This window comes from Schistocerca nitens, chromosome 3 (assembly GCF_023898315.1).
Source record: "Schistocerca nitens isolate TAMUIC-IGC-003100 chromosome 3, iqSchNite1.1, whole genome shotgun sequence".
NCBI classification, from domain to species: Eukaryota; Metazoa; Arthropoda; class Insecta; order Orthoptera; family Acrididae; genus Schistocerca; species Schistocerca nitens.
In genome coordinates this window covers 57,933,788-57,951,661 of record NC_064616.1, presented here as the reverse complement: position 1 = coordinate 57,951,661, position 17,874 = coordinate 57,933,788, and the positions used below count along the sequence as shown (strand labels likewise).

General features: G+C 41.0%; 1 protein-coding gene across 2 annotated transcripts in view; it reads right to left on the bottom strand.

The window, feature by feature from the left end:
- LOC126248022 (uncharacterized) overlaps positions 1-17,874 on the bottom strand; it is a 140,465-nt gene that overhangs the window by 16,896 nt on the left and 105,695 nt on the right. For both annotated transcript variants that reach the window (XM_049948613.1, XM_049948614.1), the window contains one exon: positions 9,124-9,395. In XM_049948613.1, coding sequence (XP_049804570.1) covers positions 9,124-9,395 — 272 coding nt within the window. The remainder of the gene's footprint in view (positions 1-9,123; positions 9,396-17,874) is intronic.

The following is a 17,874-nucleotide window of genomic DNA, read 5'->3' as shown; positions in this document are numbered from 1 at the left end:
TGGTTTAGTTAATTGTAGAGAACGTTTTTATTGAAGCGTGCCTCTGCAAAACACTCCAAGGACACATACAGCATATCTGGATGAAATAATTATCTTTGTGAAGAATATGGAAGAACATGTGTTACAGCTAAGGAAGGTGTTTAATTGGCTGTGTGCAACACACCTACACTGAGTACAGAGAAGTGTTACTTCATACTACAGGAACTAAAAGCTTTGGGACACGTGATCAGTCATAAGGCAGCCCAAACAGACACTACACTGGTAAAAGCTATTCAGAATTTTGGACACCACGTGTAGAGAAAGAGTTAGACTTTTTGGGTTCAGCAAATTGTTATAGAAAGTTTGTTCTGAAATTTGCAGAGATGGCATAACGCCTCACTCCTAATGAGAACCATGAGTGTGTAAGGATGTGAACATCAAATTAAAACAATTGTTGACAATAGGTATGGTGTTGATTTTTCCAAAGTATGAGAAGTAATTCGTCCTGTAAAGTGATGCAAGCAATGATACACATGGCTGTGCATTTCTGTCACTGAAATGGCTATTGGTTCTGAAGGATCCACATTCCAAGCTTACTGAGTTCATCCAGCAGGCAGAACACATGGGCATGCAGACGACCTCTGTCAAATGGTTCAGAATTATACGAAGTGGATAGCACCACTACAGAGTGGCAGAAAGTACATGCGCGATACGGAGTAGTAGATAGCCAGAAAATAGTATTAAAGCCTAAAGTAGAGAGGAATGGAGACTCACTACAGAATTTCGCCAGAACTTTATGGAAGGTATAGAAACAGGTGCAAAGAGCCCTGGAATGCCACAAACAGAATTAGATGACGAAATTGTAAGTTACCAGAATTCCATGTTGGACAGCAGGTGATGTTAACAAACCCACACACCCGAAAGAGAAAGACGAAAAAATCTTTTACCCATTATCAAGACCAATGCCACGTGGTTGAGATGATCTCACGGATGAAACTGGAGCTACAAATTCCTACCCATACAATAATTATCCACATTGAGTGTATCTTGCCCTATCATGGTGGGCTGGACTCTTTACCACCATTACAGGCGTCAGTACCTGAAGACTGGTGAGGAGGTAGCAAGGGGAAGGTAACACTCAAGTGAAGCAGACAGCTCTATGCATTAAGATGACAAAAAGAGGAAGGTATACTGTAATAATTTTTTTTGTTATTTGGCCGTCCGCTGTGACCGAGCGCTACTAGGCGCGTCATTCCGGAACCGCGCTGCTGCTACGGGCACAGGTTTGAATCCTGCCTCGGGCATGGATGTGTGTGACGTCCTTAGGTTAGTTAGGTTTAAATAGTTCTAAGTCTAGGGGACTGATGACCTCAGATGTTAAGTCCCATAATGCTTAGAGCCATTTTTTGTTATTTGTTTTAGGTGAATTTTTAATGTCGTGTACCACAGTAATGAGCGTATGTGAACTGAATCATGTACAGATTATGAATTCTTTTGTCTTTATTTATTTCGCTCTAGAGTGTGCCAAAGTCATGGATCACTCGTGTAACTATACCACTGTATGGTTCCTGGCTGGTAGTCTAGTGATGCTGACGGATGCCAAGGACAATGTTGGTCTGGAAATTATAAAGTGTGAATGACTTTCACTCTTGTGGTATGTTAACAATTATTTGTCAGATATTGCGTGTAGAATCTGGCGAATTGTTATTGTAGTAATTTGCGGCTGTGTTTTACTTTTCAGTGAACGACAGATGGCAAAGAATAATACTTCTTATGTTTGGTATGGACATAGCGAAAGTGAAGTATAGGTATGGGTATGTTCAGGTTCCAGATTTAGATAACAAACAGAGCAGATCACAGTACACCATTCCATTGTAGTCCAAACTGCTATAGAGAAATGCCAGGTGGAGCCGTTTCTTGGGGAGACAAGTGAGGGAGGATGTCCGCACTACATACTCGCTGAATATACACCATACATGACCCAGTGGTAGTTACAAAAAAATGTTCAAATATGAGTGAAATCTTATGGGACTCAACTACTAAGGTCATCAGTCCCTAAGCTTACACACTACTTAACCTAAATTATCCTAAGGACAAACACACACACCCATGCCCGAGGGAGGACTCGAACCTCCGCCGGGACCAGCCGCACGGTCCATGACTGCAGCGCCTCACACCGCTCGGCTAATCCCGCGCGGCTGGTAATTATCACTATCTTCTACAAGCAGGGACATTCATAGGGAATAGAACACTTAGAACTGTGGAACATCGGAATAATACTGACTGGAAAGAAGTGTGATATCTCAGGACCGACTTTTCAGCTTCCAGCAACAATAAAAGCGTCTATGACTCCGAACCTAACGTATCCTCAGCTGTGTTTGCCAGATAATCCTTTAACAACACTGCCAGCTAGGAACCTGACGAACCAGAATAATACCCCAAAATATTGGGCAATGCCCCAGCAGTTACCAGCACCGAGTCATTCCATTACATACCAACAGTGTGGTCAACCCAAGATTTGAAACAGTATTTGCTGTATCAGTCCCCATAGACTATGTGGCAAGGTGAACAAAGAAAAAAGATAATCAGTCTAAAAATGGTAAATAAGGGTGTAAGAGAATTTAAACGTTATAGTAGTAGGTTATTTTAAGAAATTCACAGGTTTAGCACCAGCCTGGCATTCAGAGGACAGAAGCTTCCTAAGGGGGCAAATAAGTGTTGCGGCAACTGCCACAGTCCAGATGTTGTAACCCATTAAGAGATGGCCGGGGAAGCTGTCTATGAAATCCTGCTGCTGGGTGCTAGAACACTGCTGGCACAGTATACTGCAAGACATTGATCTGTTGCAGTCATGGCATGAATTTCTACACACCACTGCACCTCCATAGTCACAAGCAGGGCCCTGTTACAACATAGCTGGGCAGAGCGACTATAAATACTCGCCGCTAAGTTACTAGCATGAGTTGTATTTGTACTACAGTTGGTTCTAGAAATTCTAACTACAGCCAACGCCATATTCACGCCAGTCGATGTTCTTATGCCACCCATGGGAAAGATTCCATGATTGATTTTATTCTTTGTGTGTAAGCGAGAGCCGCGCGGGGTGTGTGTGTTTTCCACGGTTAGGTTAAGTAGTGTAGATTAAGTAGTGTATGGGTTTAAGGGCGATGGCCTCAGCAGTTTGGTCCCCTAAGACCTTACCACAAATTTCCAATAAGCGAGGCCAGGGCAGTATCCATCGTGTCAGCTTGAACTAACAGCTATAAAGAACATATGTGAATTCCATCAGTCCGTTACGAGCAGTCAGTGTTAAGTAAAGTATTTGCAACTGTAGTGTGTCAGCATAGTTCTCTCACAGATCACGATGGAGGAACATCTTTAAATCAAGTGTTCAAGACCTTCTACAGCGTGTTTTGAAGAAGAGAAAAGTGTGTGCGAAGTTTGTCCCACACACCTTGACTTCTGAACCAAAAAGACGACACATGGACACCTTCCGTGACTTAATTGGAATGCAAAACGTGCACAGTTCTTTTCTGAAAAAAATCGTCACAGTTGATGAGACTTGGTGTTACCAATATGAACCTACCACAACGTGACGAAGTGCAGAATTCACACGAAGGGTCTGCTATTGTGACCAGGAACACCTGCCACAGCCCTCACGACAGTTACGATGTGCGACTCAAAGTAAGTGACACGGGCGTGCTCCATAGTAGCCACACGGGAACATCAATAAATAAAAACCCAGATCACAAGAGGGGCACCGAAAGCTACCGACCACTGTCTACCTCGACAGGCATCAGCACGAGGTTACTAGCCGCACCAAACACACCACATCTCCATCCGGTCACGAGTGACTAGGGGGCAGCACGTCTCTTCCTCAGGAATCACTATTTAATCCAACCCAGACACCTTCATCATACCAACTTAATCATGTGTCACTTGGCATCACCATTACACCCTGGAATTATTCTTGTTCATCAATGACTATCTTTTAACTGTAATATAAAATTGCCAAACGACTTTTAAAAACCATCAGTATTTTACATCTACGTGTATTTTACCAAATCCTCGTTTATTGTCATTTATTTTAATGTAAGAATCGTAAATATCGTCCACCTATGTATTTTTACAAAATCAACTTTTATTGTCACATTTTATATATTTTAACCATCTTCAAATACAAATTGTGTAACCTTTGGCAGAAGGGCGGTTTTTTCAGTACTGTTTTTCAGTAACCCATTCTCGAAACGTTTTGGCGTGATGGGGTAGGTGGGGCCAAGCAGCTTCATATTCGCATAGTAGGGTCATCAGCTAACGGCTGATGTGCAAGCCTAAGCTAGAACTGTATGTTTTGGGCCTCCAGCCGATGTCAAAGAAGGAAGGCCACCTCTAGGGTGACTTCATCCAGCACTCCAGGCGTCTCCTGGGGTCCTGGGTTCTCCACACCACGCCTCCTGTTCACGGCCTTCCGTATCAGCACGCTGTAGCGGGCCGGACACGCAGCTAGGGGCTATGCTGAGGCACCACACGATGGCTGAGTGATCACACGCGCCACCGACACGCCGTCATCAACATTTGCACTGACGACTTGCACAATAAAGAATGTTATTACTGACTGACCTCTTCTAATTCCGCGCTCGCCACGATACTGGTAGAAGGCAATCCACAGTTCCCGCAAACGCCATTCTGGGGTAGATGTGACCATCCTAGCTGATAATATTGTGTTCGCACCCCAGAAACTATTACACAGGTATGACATCAAAATAAACAAAGGGATCATGGAACTGATCGGAGTTGACGACGTAATTATGACCATCGAGGAAATTAAATAGTGGAGGATGCATGGTAGACGGACGAAGGAAGTTCTTTGCCGGATCTCAAGAGATGAGCAAAGATCGAGACGATGAAGGTGGGCAGGCATATAAGACGCTAGTGCGACCTATTCTTGAGTACTGCTCGGGTGTTTGCGATCCGTTCCAGGTCGGATTAAAGAAAGACATCGAAGCAATTCAGAGGCGGGCTGCTAGATTTGTTACTAGTCGGTTCGAACAACACGCCAGTGTTACGGAGATACTTCGAAACTCAAATGGGAATCCCTAGAGGGAAGGCGACGTTCTTTTCTTGGAACACTATTGTGAAAATGTAGAGAACCGGCATTTTAAGTGATTCTGTAGCTTCCAACATACATTGTCCGTAAGGACAACGAAGATACGAGAAATTTGGGCTCATACAGAGGATACAGAGGCATACAGATAGTCGTCTTTCCCTCGTTCTATTTGTGAGTGGAACAGGAAAGTAAATGACTAGTAGTGGTACGGAGTACCTTCCACCATGCGCCATATGGTGGATTGCGGGGTACCGGTGTGAATGTAAATGAAGATGTAGACGACAATACAAAACATGTTGCAGTAACATGTTTACCTATAGCTGAATACCGTAATTCTTGGAAAGGTGGAGAACAGCCCATTATCTGTCAGTGGATATTGAATTGATGATAATGATTTAAGCGGTGTCCTAAAACTATTATTTCAAATTGGTACAAGAGAAAGATACCATATGCAAAAGACATGAGCTTTTTTTAATACTTTTCTCTGACATGTAGTGTTTCATTTGCGTTAGTAATTTTATAACTACATGATAAAATCACAAATAGTGTGATTTTATACTTTCAGCTATCGAAAAATACCTGATTTATGTCTGTGTGATATCCACGGTGTATTCTATTTCTACCAACAAGCAAATTTATCGAAATAAGAACGATCGGAAGCTCTGCGACGGTTTTGCCACATGTTGATGAATATTTTAACCGTTATGGCAGTAAGTATTTTTTTCTTTACGTATATTTCTAAATAGGCCACAATTCTCCACTTTTTGAATTATTAATATTTTCAATTTAGCATTATCTGTGATACATAGTGCCCGTATAAAGTGCACACATTTTACGAAGCAAAAGTTTTACGAAATATTCAAAACACTCCCACCAGGTTTTGGAAAGTGATAGTAAACAAAATGAGGAAAGTAGTATTTCACTCAATGTCCTTACTTTCTGTAGCGAGATATTTAATAACAGTTACTGAAATAGAGTCCGGTGCTTTATAACGGCAGACGAGAGTATTTGGAAAGAATGATATGACCCTTATTGTGACATGCAGTGGATTTTCACAAAGAAAGGCCACAACTTGTCTGAAATACTGAGAACAATGTGCGTAAATCACAGGCAGAATACTAATTTATGATACTTATAAAAATAAAGTTTCACCAAAAAATGAAGAGAGATAAGACAAGAAGCTGACAGCCTATATCACCAGTGTTGTTGAATTTATAAGTCGAAGACGCAATGTAAGATGCCAAAGAACATTTTAGAGGGAGGAATAATTTGCTACAGGATCAGACAGCATAGCAAATGGTTCGAACACTGACATATTCCTTCTCGCTGAAAGAAAGGACAAGTTAGGTAAGATGTTGAATGGAATGGTTACTGTGTTGACATAAAGGATGATACAAAGGCAATGGTGATGAACAGTAGTAGATAGAATAACGATAAAACTTGGGGAAGATACAGTAATAGTATCAGTAGTAAAGGAAAAATACAGTCATTTTGGAAACAAATATGTACAAGATGACCGAAGGAAGAGACATCAGGAACAAATTAGACGGTGAGCGCGCCATGCTTGCGTGTGTCAGCTTTCGAAGAGTATATTCTTTGTTCAGGAAAACGTCGTCGCCATTCCGGTAAACAAGTCTTTGAATTTGCTTTGCAATGTCAATAGACAAACACGATTTCAACATACTCTGCAGGATACGTATCTCTTCGTGACACTGCACACAACACCAACTGCGGTACTAAATTTTGAATCAGACGTTCTAGAATAGTGACCACCATGACTCCATCGCTTTGCACAGACAGTGGTCGCATCTCCGTGCGACTAACGTGCTCATCCAAGAGGTCACAACGCCATTCATTTCAAGTATCAGCGCCTAAATTTTCGAAACCGTTGAGAACAGAGCATATATTTGTATGTTTTTGCTTCATAATGCTTTTTCCATTATACTAAAATATTTGCGTTTCCTTCTGAAATACCGTGCATAATCCTTCCAGATTCTTTTGATTTGTTGTTGTGGTTGCAACAGGTTCCACAACCATCATAAATTGTGTTTGTGATGACTTTTTACAACACTCATTGTCACAGGATTAAGTAAAACTTCCCTTTATTTTGTTTGTATTACACTATAGTTTTGAATGCATCCATAAGTACATACACGAGAACGGCCATACTAGGATCAGAACCCAAAATTCACCAATGCGTTATTCCACTTTATCTTTCTAAGGCCTAGCAACATTTTCACAAGAACAGTACTTCTTTTAACAAACTCATCTTGCACCAGTTTTTAACTATTATCAAGTGGCGATATCAGCAGTGAATCCACCACCTGAAAGGTATGCAGACATACAGGTATGTGATGATGTTTTCCTGTTCCTAGCTCACAAATAGTAAAAGAACAAAATAAGTCATTTAGAGAAACGCCTGGAAACGAAAGGGTCTGGAGACGATGGAACAGAAAATACTAATGTACTATAGCCAGATGAGGGAGAAAGAAGCAGTTAGAAATTCACGGTTATCTTTCAAAAAAAGCTGTAACACATAGAAAAAGTTCTCGTACAATGCAGCAGAAACACTGATTGAGGCATTAGGAACCAAACGTGACTAAAGTAAACTTTCATCCATGTACGAATTTGTAGAGCAATGAATTAGTAGCTAATCTGAATGTACCAGTAGTGACCTTTATAAAAACCTCAAGATGTAACTGAGTAATATGAATTTAGTCGGTGCACTGTAGTCGATATTTTGAATCAATATATCCTAGAAGAAACATCATGATGTAATTGATGTAATACGAATGCTTTAACTGATGTTTTTAGTCGAATACGATCCCATGTGTCAGGAAACTGAACAGGCTTTAGAGAGCCTTGTTTTATTTGTTCAATATAATGGTATCTTGTCGACAGTGACATCAATAGAAATTGAACATTGTTCGATTAATGGGAACGAAATTCATCCGTGAGCAAGAATCTCATGATTGTCTCATGTGATACAGAGATAAATATTTAGGAAACGAGGTGCTGAAAATAGTAGACGATATTTGCTATTTGCTATTTAAAATAATTAAGTTAGCTTCTATTAGGAACGGGGCTGCACTCAGCGACTGTGATATGACAGAGCACAGCAATCAGTCGTTGTTTTTTCCAGGTTTTATTTGGAAAATCTAGGTTCGCCTGGTGCCTAGCCATTATCAATGCGCTATTTCATATAATCAATGCATGTCAGTTCCCTGTTGTTCGGGCGGCTGTCACAGCTCTTTTCTTTCATGACTGAAAGAGTCTTGAAAGAACTGACAGACGTCCGAATAACAGGGAACTGATATACATTGATTGTATGAAATGGTGCACTGATAACGGCTAGGTACCAGACAAAATCTAGATTTGCCAAATAAAACCTGCAAAAAAGGACAACTGATTGCTGTGCTCTATCATTTGTAAAACAGAATAATTTACAACAGTAGAAGTAAAGAGGAGATAAACGCAGTCTAGTAATAGCAAGAAAAGTTGTTCTAAAATAAAGGAATATGTTAACATCAAATAGAAATTTATATGTTAGAAAGTCTTTCCTGAAAATGTGTAAAACGTGACTGGTAAACAGTACACAGAAGAAAATAATAGAGGCTTTTGAAACGCGCTCTTGAAAAGCTTGCACAAAATGAAAGAGATCGAAATAGTAATGAAGAGGTGCTGAATGGAACTGGAGAAAAATGAACTTTGCCCACAGCTTGACTTAAAGAAAGAGTAGGTTGATAGGATACACTCTGAGTCATCGTAGAGTAGTTAATTTGATGGTAGGGACAGGAGTGGGTGCAAAAATATTGGACGGTGACCCAGGTTCAATCAGATGTAGGGTGCAGTAGTCGTGCAAAGAAAAGGCTTGAAATAGATAGACAAGCGTGGAGATATGCAACTTAACAGTCTTCAGGCTGATAACAATCGAGGAAATCAAAGAAACTTGTGAGCTATCAAAGTGTTTTCTTTGTTCGTATGCCACATTTGCGCCTGTTAGTGCTTCCGCTAGCAGCTTGCAAATATTGCCTTACCTGCCGTCCTTGGCGGTACGAAAGCATAATTTCTCGTAGTCGACGCGGTAGTTGAGAAGTACGGATGCGAGTCCCAATACGAGGGCGGCCGCTGCCAGAGGAGCGGTTGCCACTGGCGGATGCATTACCAGGTAGTTGCTGGTGAACGTGTACAGCGATGGAACTAGGACCAGGCACCCCCAGCATATGTAGTACCCGGCTCGGTCCAGCGTTATGTCGAGAGTCTGGAAGTATCCCCACTCCCAGTAGTAGAATTTCGCCAAGTATATCGTCTGCAAGCACACAAAAAGAACGACTTGCTGTATATTTAATACACTGCGGAAACAGCATAAAAGTTACTGTAATCAGTCGCAATTTATTTTTTATCGCCAGTTTCCAAGGGTTAAATCTTTTCCCTCAAGTAAAGTTATGTCAGATAATCGTAGCAGTGTATTAAGTGCACGACTTTCAGGTAACCTGTCTGGTAGCAGAAGACAAAGAAACAAATACTTTTAGTAAAGGGCTCTATATTGTGTAGAGGTCTTTAATTGCAAGTTGCCAAACGCAGAGTCATTAACATATTTTTCACCACCAACGACAGAACTGGGCAAAGATTACCATATAGCAGCAACACAAATGACAACATTTATAATGGTGTTAACTCTGTTTTTAACAGCTGCGTACATTATTAAATAAGCGCACACACACACACACACACACACACACACACACACACACACACACAAAGTTTAATACAACAATAATTTAAAGTGTTATATAAATTAGTCACTGTTGGCAACATAATATGTTCTTTGCACTTATTAGCTTCTAATACGCTTATTTGTTATTTCAGTATTTAATAATTTTATATGATTTAAACATCACTCGAATAGGCGTCTGTAACCACTGGGGATATTTATATGTATAGTAGCTGAGTTCGCAGACCTTGTCCAGGTATGTATCTATTACAGTTTCTATTAGCCCATCTCGTCCTCCACCTGCTACACCCCCTCTCTCCTCATCTCCTCCACCCCCTCTCTCTGTCCATCTCCTCCTTTCCCCTCCCTCTGTCCATCTCACCTTCTCCCCACTCTCTGTCTACCTCCTCCTTTCCTCTCTCTGTGTCTTCTCTTCTCCCCCGTCTCTGTCCATTTCTTCCTCTCCCTCTGTCTGCTGTCTGTTCATCTCCTCCACCCCCTGTCTCTATTCATCTACTCCTCCCCTCTCTCTGCCTATCGCTTCTTTCACCTGTCTCTGTCCATATCCTCCTGTTTCCTTTCTCTGTCCATTTCCACATCCCCCCTCTCTCTTCCGCTCCCCCTCCTCCTCCCCCTTATCTGTCCCCATCTCTTCCTTCTCTCTCGCTGTCTGTCGATCTCCTCCTACCCCTTCTCTCTCCAGGTTACCACGCTCACTGCAATGGGAGGCTTATGGTTCTTAACATCACAGTATTTATTTCCATGTTATAACTAATATTAGTATCAAATTTGGTTGAAATCATTTCACGGATTCAGAATGTTCTTTTTACAAATTTCAAACGCATTTCACAAATATTTAACGTATTTCACACGTATTTGTACACATATTTAACCTGTATCTCTAGCGAATTCCGCCTTAAACTATGGGGCGTGCGCACTTCCAGTGGCACGTATGGATACCGTCTGTGAAATGTTTTGCGAACAGTTAGTAATAACGAGGTAATAAATTACAATCTCATAAAGTGGCTCCAGTTTTTCAAGCATCTCATTTTTTATAACGTCACATCTCCTGAACTACGTATTGGACAATGATATTATTCCTTCTGGCGCATTCAGTAGTACATGTGGATACTATCTGCAAAATGTGTCGCGAATACAGTCAGTAGTAAAGAAGTAATAAATTAAAACTTCATGCTTGATGCAGCAGTTTTACTGCATGAACAACGAAAATGTAGTAAGCGCTAAACTTTTTTCCTTTCATCATTTTTTGGAGGTCGTCAGCGAGAAAAAGCTTGGTGAAGGCTTTAAATTATGTGTAAAGTTTGTTGCAGGTCTCTAAGTGCCCTGATTCGCAAATACTGGATGACTAAATTGAAGGTATTCGAGCGCCTTGTGCTACACTTCTTTTTTACCCTCACTCTCACCCCTTCGATAGATTGGTGGTTCTTACCGACACAGCGATAGTAAGTGATGTGTGTACCAAGTTTCACTGAAATTGGTCCAATGGTTTATAAAGAGTTGTGGAACGTACATATAAAGATACATACCTACATGCAGGGTGTTACAAAAAGGTACGGCCAAACTTTCAGGAAACATTCCTCACACACAAATAAAGAAAGGATGTTATGTGGACATGTGTCCGGAAACGCTTAATTTCCATGTTAGAGCTCATTTTAGTTTCGTCAGTATGTACTGTACTCTATTCACCGCCAGTTGGCCCAATTGAAGGAAGGTAATGTTGACTTCGGTGCTTGTGTTGACATGCGACTCATTGCTCTACAGCACTAGCATCAAGCACATCAGTACGTAGCATCAACAGGTTAGTGTTCATCACGAACGTGGTTTTGCAGTCAGTGCAATGTTTACAAAGGCGGAGTTGGCAGATGCCCATTTGATGTATGGATTAGCACGGGGCAATAGCCGTGGCGCGGTACGTTTGTATCGAGACAGATTTCCAGAACGAAGGTGTCCCGACAGGAAGACGTTCGAAGCAATTGATCGACGTCTTAGGGAGCACGGAACATTCCAGCCTATGACTCGGGACTGGGGAAGACCTAGAACTACGAGGACACCTGCAATGGACGAGTCAATTCTTCGTCCCAGTTGTTTCCGTACCATGTACAGCGTGTGCAGGCACTATCAGCAGCTGATTGGCCTCCACGGGTACACTTCTGCGAATGGTTCATCCAACAATGTGTCAATCAGAATGAGATTTTCACTCTGCAGCGGAGCGTGCGCTGATATGAAACTTCCTGGCAGATTAAAACTGTGTGCCCGACCGAGACTCGAACTCGGGACTTTTGCCTTTCGCGGGCAAGTGCAAAATCTCATTCTGGAAACATCCCCCAGGCTGTGGCTAAGCCATGTCTCCGCAATATCCTTTCTGTCAGGAGTGCTAGTTCTGCTAGGTTCGCAGGAGAGCTTCTGTAAAGTTTGGAAGGTAGGAGACGAGGTACTGGCAGAAGTAAAGCTGTGAGTACTGAGCGTGAGTCGTGCTTCGGTAGCTCAGTTGGTAGAGCACTTGCCCGCGAAAGGCAGGTCCCGAGTTCGAATCTCGGTCGGGCACACAGTTTTAATCTGCCAGGAAGTTTCAATGTGTCAATCCTCATTTCAGTGAAAATGTTCTCTTTACGGATGAGGCTTCATTCCAACGTGATCAAATCGTAAATTTTCACAATCTACATATGTGGGCTGACGAGAATCCGCACGTAATTGTGCAATCACGTCATCAACACAGATTTTCTGTGAACGTTTGGGCAGGCATTGTTGGTGATGTCTTGATTGGCCCCCATGTTCTTCCACCTACGCTCAATGGAGCAAGTTATCATGATTTCATACGGGATACTCTACCTGTGCTGCTAGAACATGTGCCTTTACAAGTACGACGCAACATGTGGTTCATGCACGATGCAGCTCCTGCACATTTCAGTCGAAGTGTTCGTACGCTTCCCAAACAACAGATTCGGTGACCGATGGATTGGTAGAGGCGGACCAATTCCATGGCCTCCACGCTCTCCTGACCTCAACCCTCTTGACTTTCATTTATGGGGGCATTTGAAAGCTCTTGTCTACTCGACCCCGGTACCAAATGTAGAGACTCTTCGTGCTTGTACTGTGGGCGGCTGTGATACAATACGCCATTCTGCAGGGCTGCATCAGCGCATCAGGGATTCCATGCGACGGAGGGTGGATGCATGTATCCTCGCTAACGGAGGACATTTTGAACATTTCCTGTAACGAAGTGTTTGAAGTCACGCTGGTACGTTCTGTTGCTGTGTGTTTCCATTCCATGATTAATGTGATTTGAAGAGAAGTTGTAAAATGAGCTCCAACATGGAAAGTAAGCGTTTCCGGACACATGACCACATAACATATTTTCTTTATTTGTGTGTGAGGAATGTTTCCTGAAAGTTTGGCAGTATCTTTTTGTAACACCCTGTATATCCAATTCTATAATACAGGGTGCGGCGCTTAAATCCAGACAAATGAAACCTTTATTGAAGCAAATTTATTAAAACAAAATACAATATAAAATGAAAATCCTTTTACATGCATGTAGTGGTATCTTTCAAGAGTAACATTACTCGATGTAACCCCCTTCAACCGCAATGACCGCCTCTAATCTTGCCCTGAAGGGACCGCACGCACTCTTCAAAAGAGCGCTGTCCATATTCACGAATGCTGCTTCGACAGCGGTGGGTAGAGATGCGACATTAGGGTGCCTCGTCTTATTAGTAACTCTTTCGACTACGATCCAAACATAACAGTCGAGGAAGTGCAAATCTGGGCTATTCGGGGGCCAGGACTACTTTGACCGGAACATGTCAACGCTATCCGAGAGCCACTCTTTGACTGAATGGCTCGAATGAGGTCCTCCTCTGCCATCCGACGGATTGTTCGCCCGCTGACATTCAATTCTGACGCCAGATTCCTCGGAAATTACCCCGAGTCCTCCGAAATCACCCCCTGAGCCTTTTCGATGACTGCCGCAGTTCGTGACACGCGCTTCCTCGAATAAGGTTTTCTCACCGGGTTGGTGGAATCTATACCAGACTTCTCCAGAGCATTATACTCTGAAGCGCCAAAGAAACTGGTACAGGCATTCGTATTCAAGTACAGAGACATGTAAACAGTCAGAAACAGCTGGGAGGTCTCTATGAACATTGGAAGACCAAGAGTTTACCTCTGCGTAGCATAGAAAAAATGGCCATATATGCCAAAGAGAGCAATGTCTGTCGTTGAACAGCCGTACTGAACTAGATTGTTAAACTGCTGTGTTTTCATCAAAACGGTTAGTGTTACAAAAGAAAAAAACCGTCGTGATGTCTCCAAACGAGTACTTTCCATAATTATTTTCCCTTTAACCTTCCTAATATCTAGTGTTTGTCACCGACCTGGAAGATGTCGGAAGATAACTGTAGCAAGTAGAGATATGTTTTGTACTTTTAGATCGTGTACCAGAACTCAAATGTTTTTTGTACGAGCGAACAGTTGATTCGTTGGCACTGAGTTTTGATAGCGTATTTATTTAATTTATTTATAATGAACTATTTCATAATGATGACATGAAGTTCAATTTGCCTTGACGGACTTAAAAAATTGTACATGGTTATTTCTCTGTGCAAATAGGAATTACGTTCGTGTTGCACACAGACACTGCCTGTTCGCTCAGCAATAAAGATGTATGAAAAATTTGCTTACATACGCAACTGATGTTGCAGTAGGAATGAAATGCTCACATAAGCAAATGTATCACCACAAGTACTCACTCATACTTGCTCAACGTCACTCATGCTCAAATTACATGGACGAATATATTAATTCCATACATTTCAACACTCAGCATACAATTTCTTAGCGATACTGAGGAAAATTATAGCCTCCTCAACAGCGACTCCACAACCTCACAACACTCTTAAAAAGGAATGATAACCGAAACCCTCAGCTGCCGACAGGTGTTGTTGATACACCTCGACGGGGACAGCTGAAATTGTGTGCCCCGACCGGGACTCGAACCCGGGATCTCTTGCTTACATGGCACACGCTCTATCCATGTGAGCCACAGAGGACACAGATGAATAGCGCGACTGCAGGGACTTATCCCTTGCACGCCTCCCGTGCGACCCACATTCCCTACTGTCCACAATCTACATACGTAATGTACCTAATAGATAGTTGCCAGTCCACTCATTACTCGCGATTCCCGTAGAGCGTCTGCCATGTGAGCAGGAAATCCCGGGTTCGAGTCCCGGTCGGGGCACACATTTTTAGCTGTCCCCATCGAGGTATATCAACAACACATGACGGCAGCTGAGGGTTTCAATTAATTATCATTTATTCTAGAGAAGCTGCACGGTCATCACTGGTATCTGTTCTTTCGAGAACAGTTAGTATCTTCATATATACTCTTAAAAACGTTGTAGAAGCATAATTAACAAAACAAGAGTTCAGATTAATGCCAGACGAAGCCCAACCTAAATTAAAATACGTTCTTGTAAATAGCACCTAAAATATGGAGAGACTACTTACTACAAACAAACTATGTATTAATGTTTACAGATAATATTAAGAGAAACATTTATGGGAAAAGTAATTTTCAAAAGAGGGAGATCACCAAAAATCACGAAGAAGTTATGTATATCTCATCAGGAAATCATAAAATGAACAATAAGACTGTGAAACTGAAGGTAGTAAATACACAATCCATTGCGACAAAGTATGAGATCTACATTTGTAATAAACCAAAATTTTTAGAAAGATCGTCATTTCAGTCAAGGTAGAGACGTCTATAAATGATAAAATTCTTTTTTTAAGGTGGTTTACTCTACAGCACCAAAATTATTGTGTAAAGTGGCATAAAGAAAATAATACAGAGCCCACTCTTATATTCTGAAATAAAGTGAAAGAGTGATTTGTTAAACATAAGTTACTATTAATATTCCACAAAACTAAGAATTACGTAATAATAAAATTGCCTAGAAATAAGGCAACTTCTCTGGAACATCTTTAGTTAAGGCTAAGGCAACGCCAGCATCAAAAGTTTCACAACTGCTGGATCATGTCTTTGGGAAGCATTTTAAACCATGGATTCTGTTAAAACATGCAGCATACATGAAGAACATACATAATCCAGAAGGACCTTATTTAGCAGTTTTCACAGTAATTTACTAAACACCATGTCGAATAGAGCAAGGAACAATTCAAAACAACTGTTCACCATAAAAATTTGTCACATACTGACAACTCAGAACTACTTACAGCCAATTACCTGTAGACGTTTGATATTTTCAACAACAGAAATGCTTTCCTATGGACAGCAGCAGCTTTCTAATTCCTTTTGACAAGTGTTTATAAACCGTGTAGAAATTAGATTTTCAACAAGACAGCAAACTTATCAGTAAAACAAAAAGGCAAATATAGTAGAGAGGAATCTTATTAAAAATGACTTTCATACTTACCTAAAGCATAAACTTATTCACTCCAAACATAGGTATGGCAGCAATAACAAAAGACAAAACGAATTAGTACTGCTTCCTTCAAATATATATGATATAAAATGTGGGTAACTCTAATTTACTATGTGATTCACCAACTCCCGCCAAACTCAATACATGCAATATACGCTAACTTAATTTAAGTTACTGTAACTAAACACACCATCTATCAATTAAACTTATTTACCACTGTTTAAATGAAATCCACATATGTGGAGTAGTATGTGCTGCCAGTACAGTACTAGCCTAGGAGATTGAGAATTGTTGTCTCACTCGCCAAAGAGATATAAGATTTTTTCCGACAAAATACCCTATGTGAGACGATTCAAAACCATAGTGATAGCATAGGTTTGATAGGCTACAACACCAGAATCTCATGGAGCTACAGACAATTTTATGTGATAAAATTTCTCTGTAAATGTAGTTCTGAGACAAGCATTTTAACTTTAGGATACTACGTTAGTGTTTGAGAACAGAAATAGTTCCGGACAGTCAGCATCAACCAAATCCAAAAGAGCAAACCAGCTCTGTCCCTAACAGGCGTGACAGCACTGTACTCGATAATGGTACTGTGAGTGTTGGTCGAGTGACAGAGTCCAACTGCTAGCAATAATGAGTACTAAGCAAGACAGTCTCATTCTACCATTTTCTTGCAAGCCAAGGAAAAACATTAAAGACAATCAGCAACATATCAAGGGAGAGTTGTCTTGACACCTTGTAATTCACTGTACAAGTGTATACAGACTACTTTCTGAAAAAAGTATCAAATTGAAAATTGTTATTAAATTAAGTTAAAGCTTACCTAGTTACTAAGTTATCATATTAATTGTAATACGATACAAATCGTATGAAAACCTCTACGACACAATGATTGTTTTTATTTGGTTTTTTGAATTGATTAACTCGTGTATTTATAATTAAAAATCTAAATGCTTTGCAACATAAGTCAATGCATCACAACAGGCGAGATGTTTAAAGTTAAACTGAACATCAAACTACTAATTTACTGCCTAGCAGTCTCCATAGTGCGCCAGACAGCTTTTCTTTTTCCAGAGCAACAAGTGCGCTTATGACTGTGTACTGATTAATATTCAGCAGAATATATGTGCACAATAATCTCAAACGAACGTCAGAGCGTTTAGGAGCCACATAAAAAGTCGAAGAACACTGTGTATGTCACGTGAGCTATGGTGTTCAGTATAATTACACCTACTGTACTGAAAATCAGCAAGAGGCCCTAATTAACGTTCCTAGGACATTTCATAATTACCTCCACCGCAATAATACACTCGCTAAACACTCTCTCCACACTCTTTCCACAGACAGACATATAGGACTCTATAGCAGCGGTTACACATTCATTTTTCACAAACATTTTAGATATTTCCTCTCTTATACAAGCAATAAAGAGATAATAAAGTGAGTTTTAAAAATGTTAAGTTGTCATTTGTCTCTTGATGTGGTGTAATACTGGAAATATTGACAAACCCACAGCCGGTGACGTAAGAAATTCACGTTAACTTTAGTTGTAATCAAAGACATCGACCACAAATCGTTTGGGAATTTTAGATCGGCAGAAA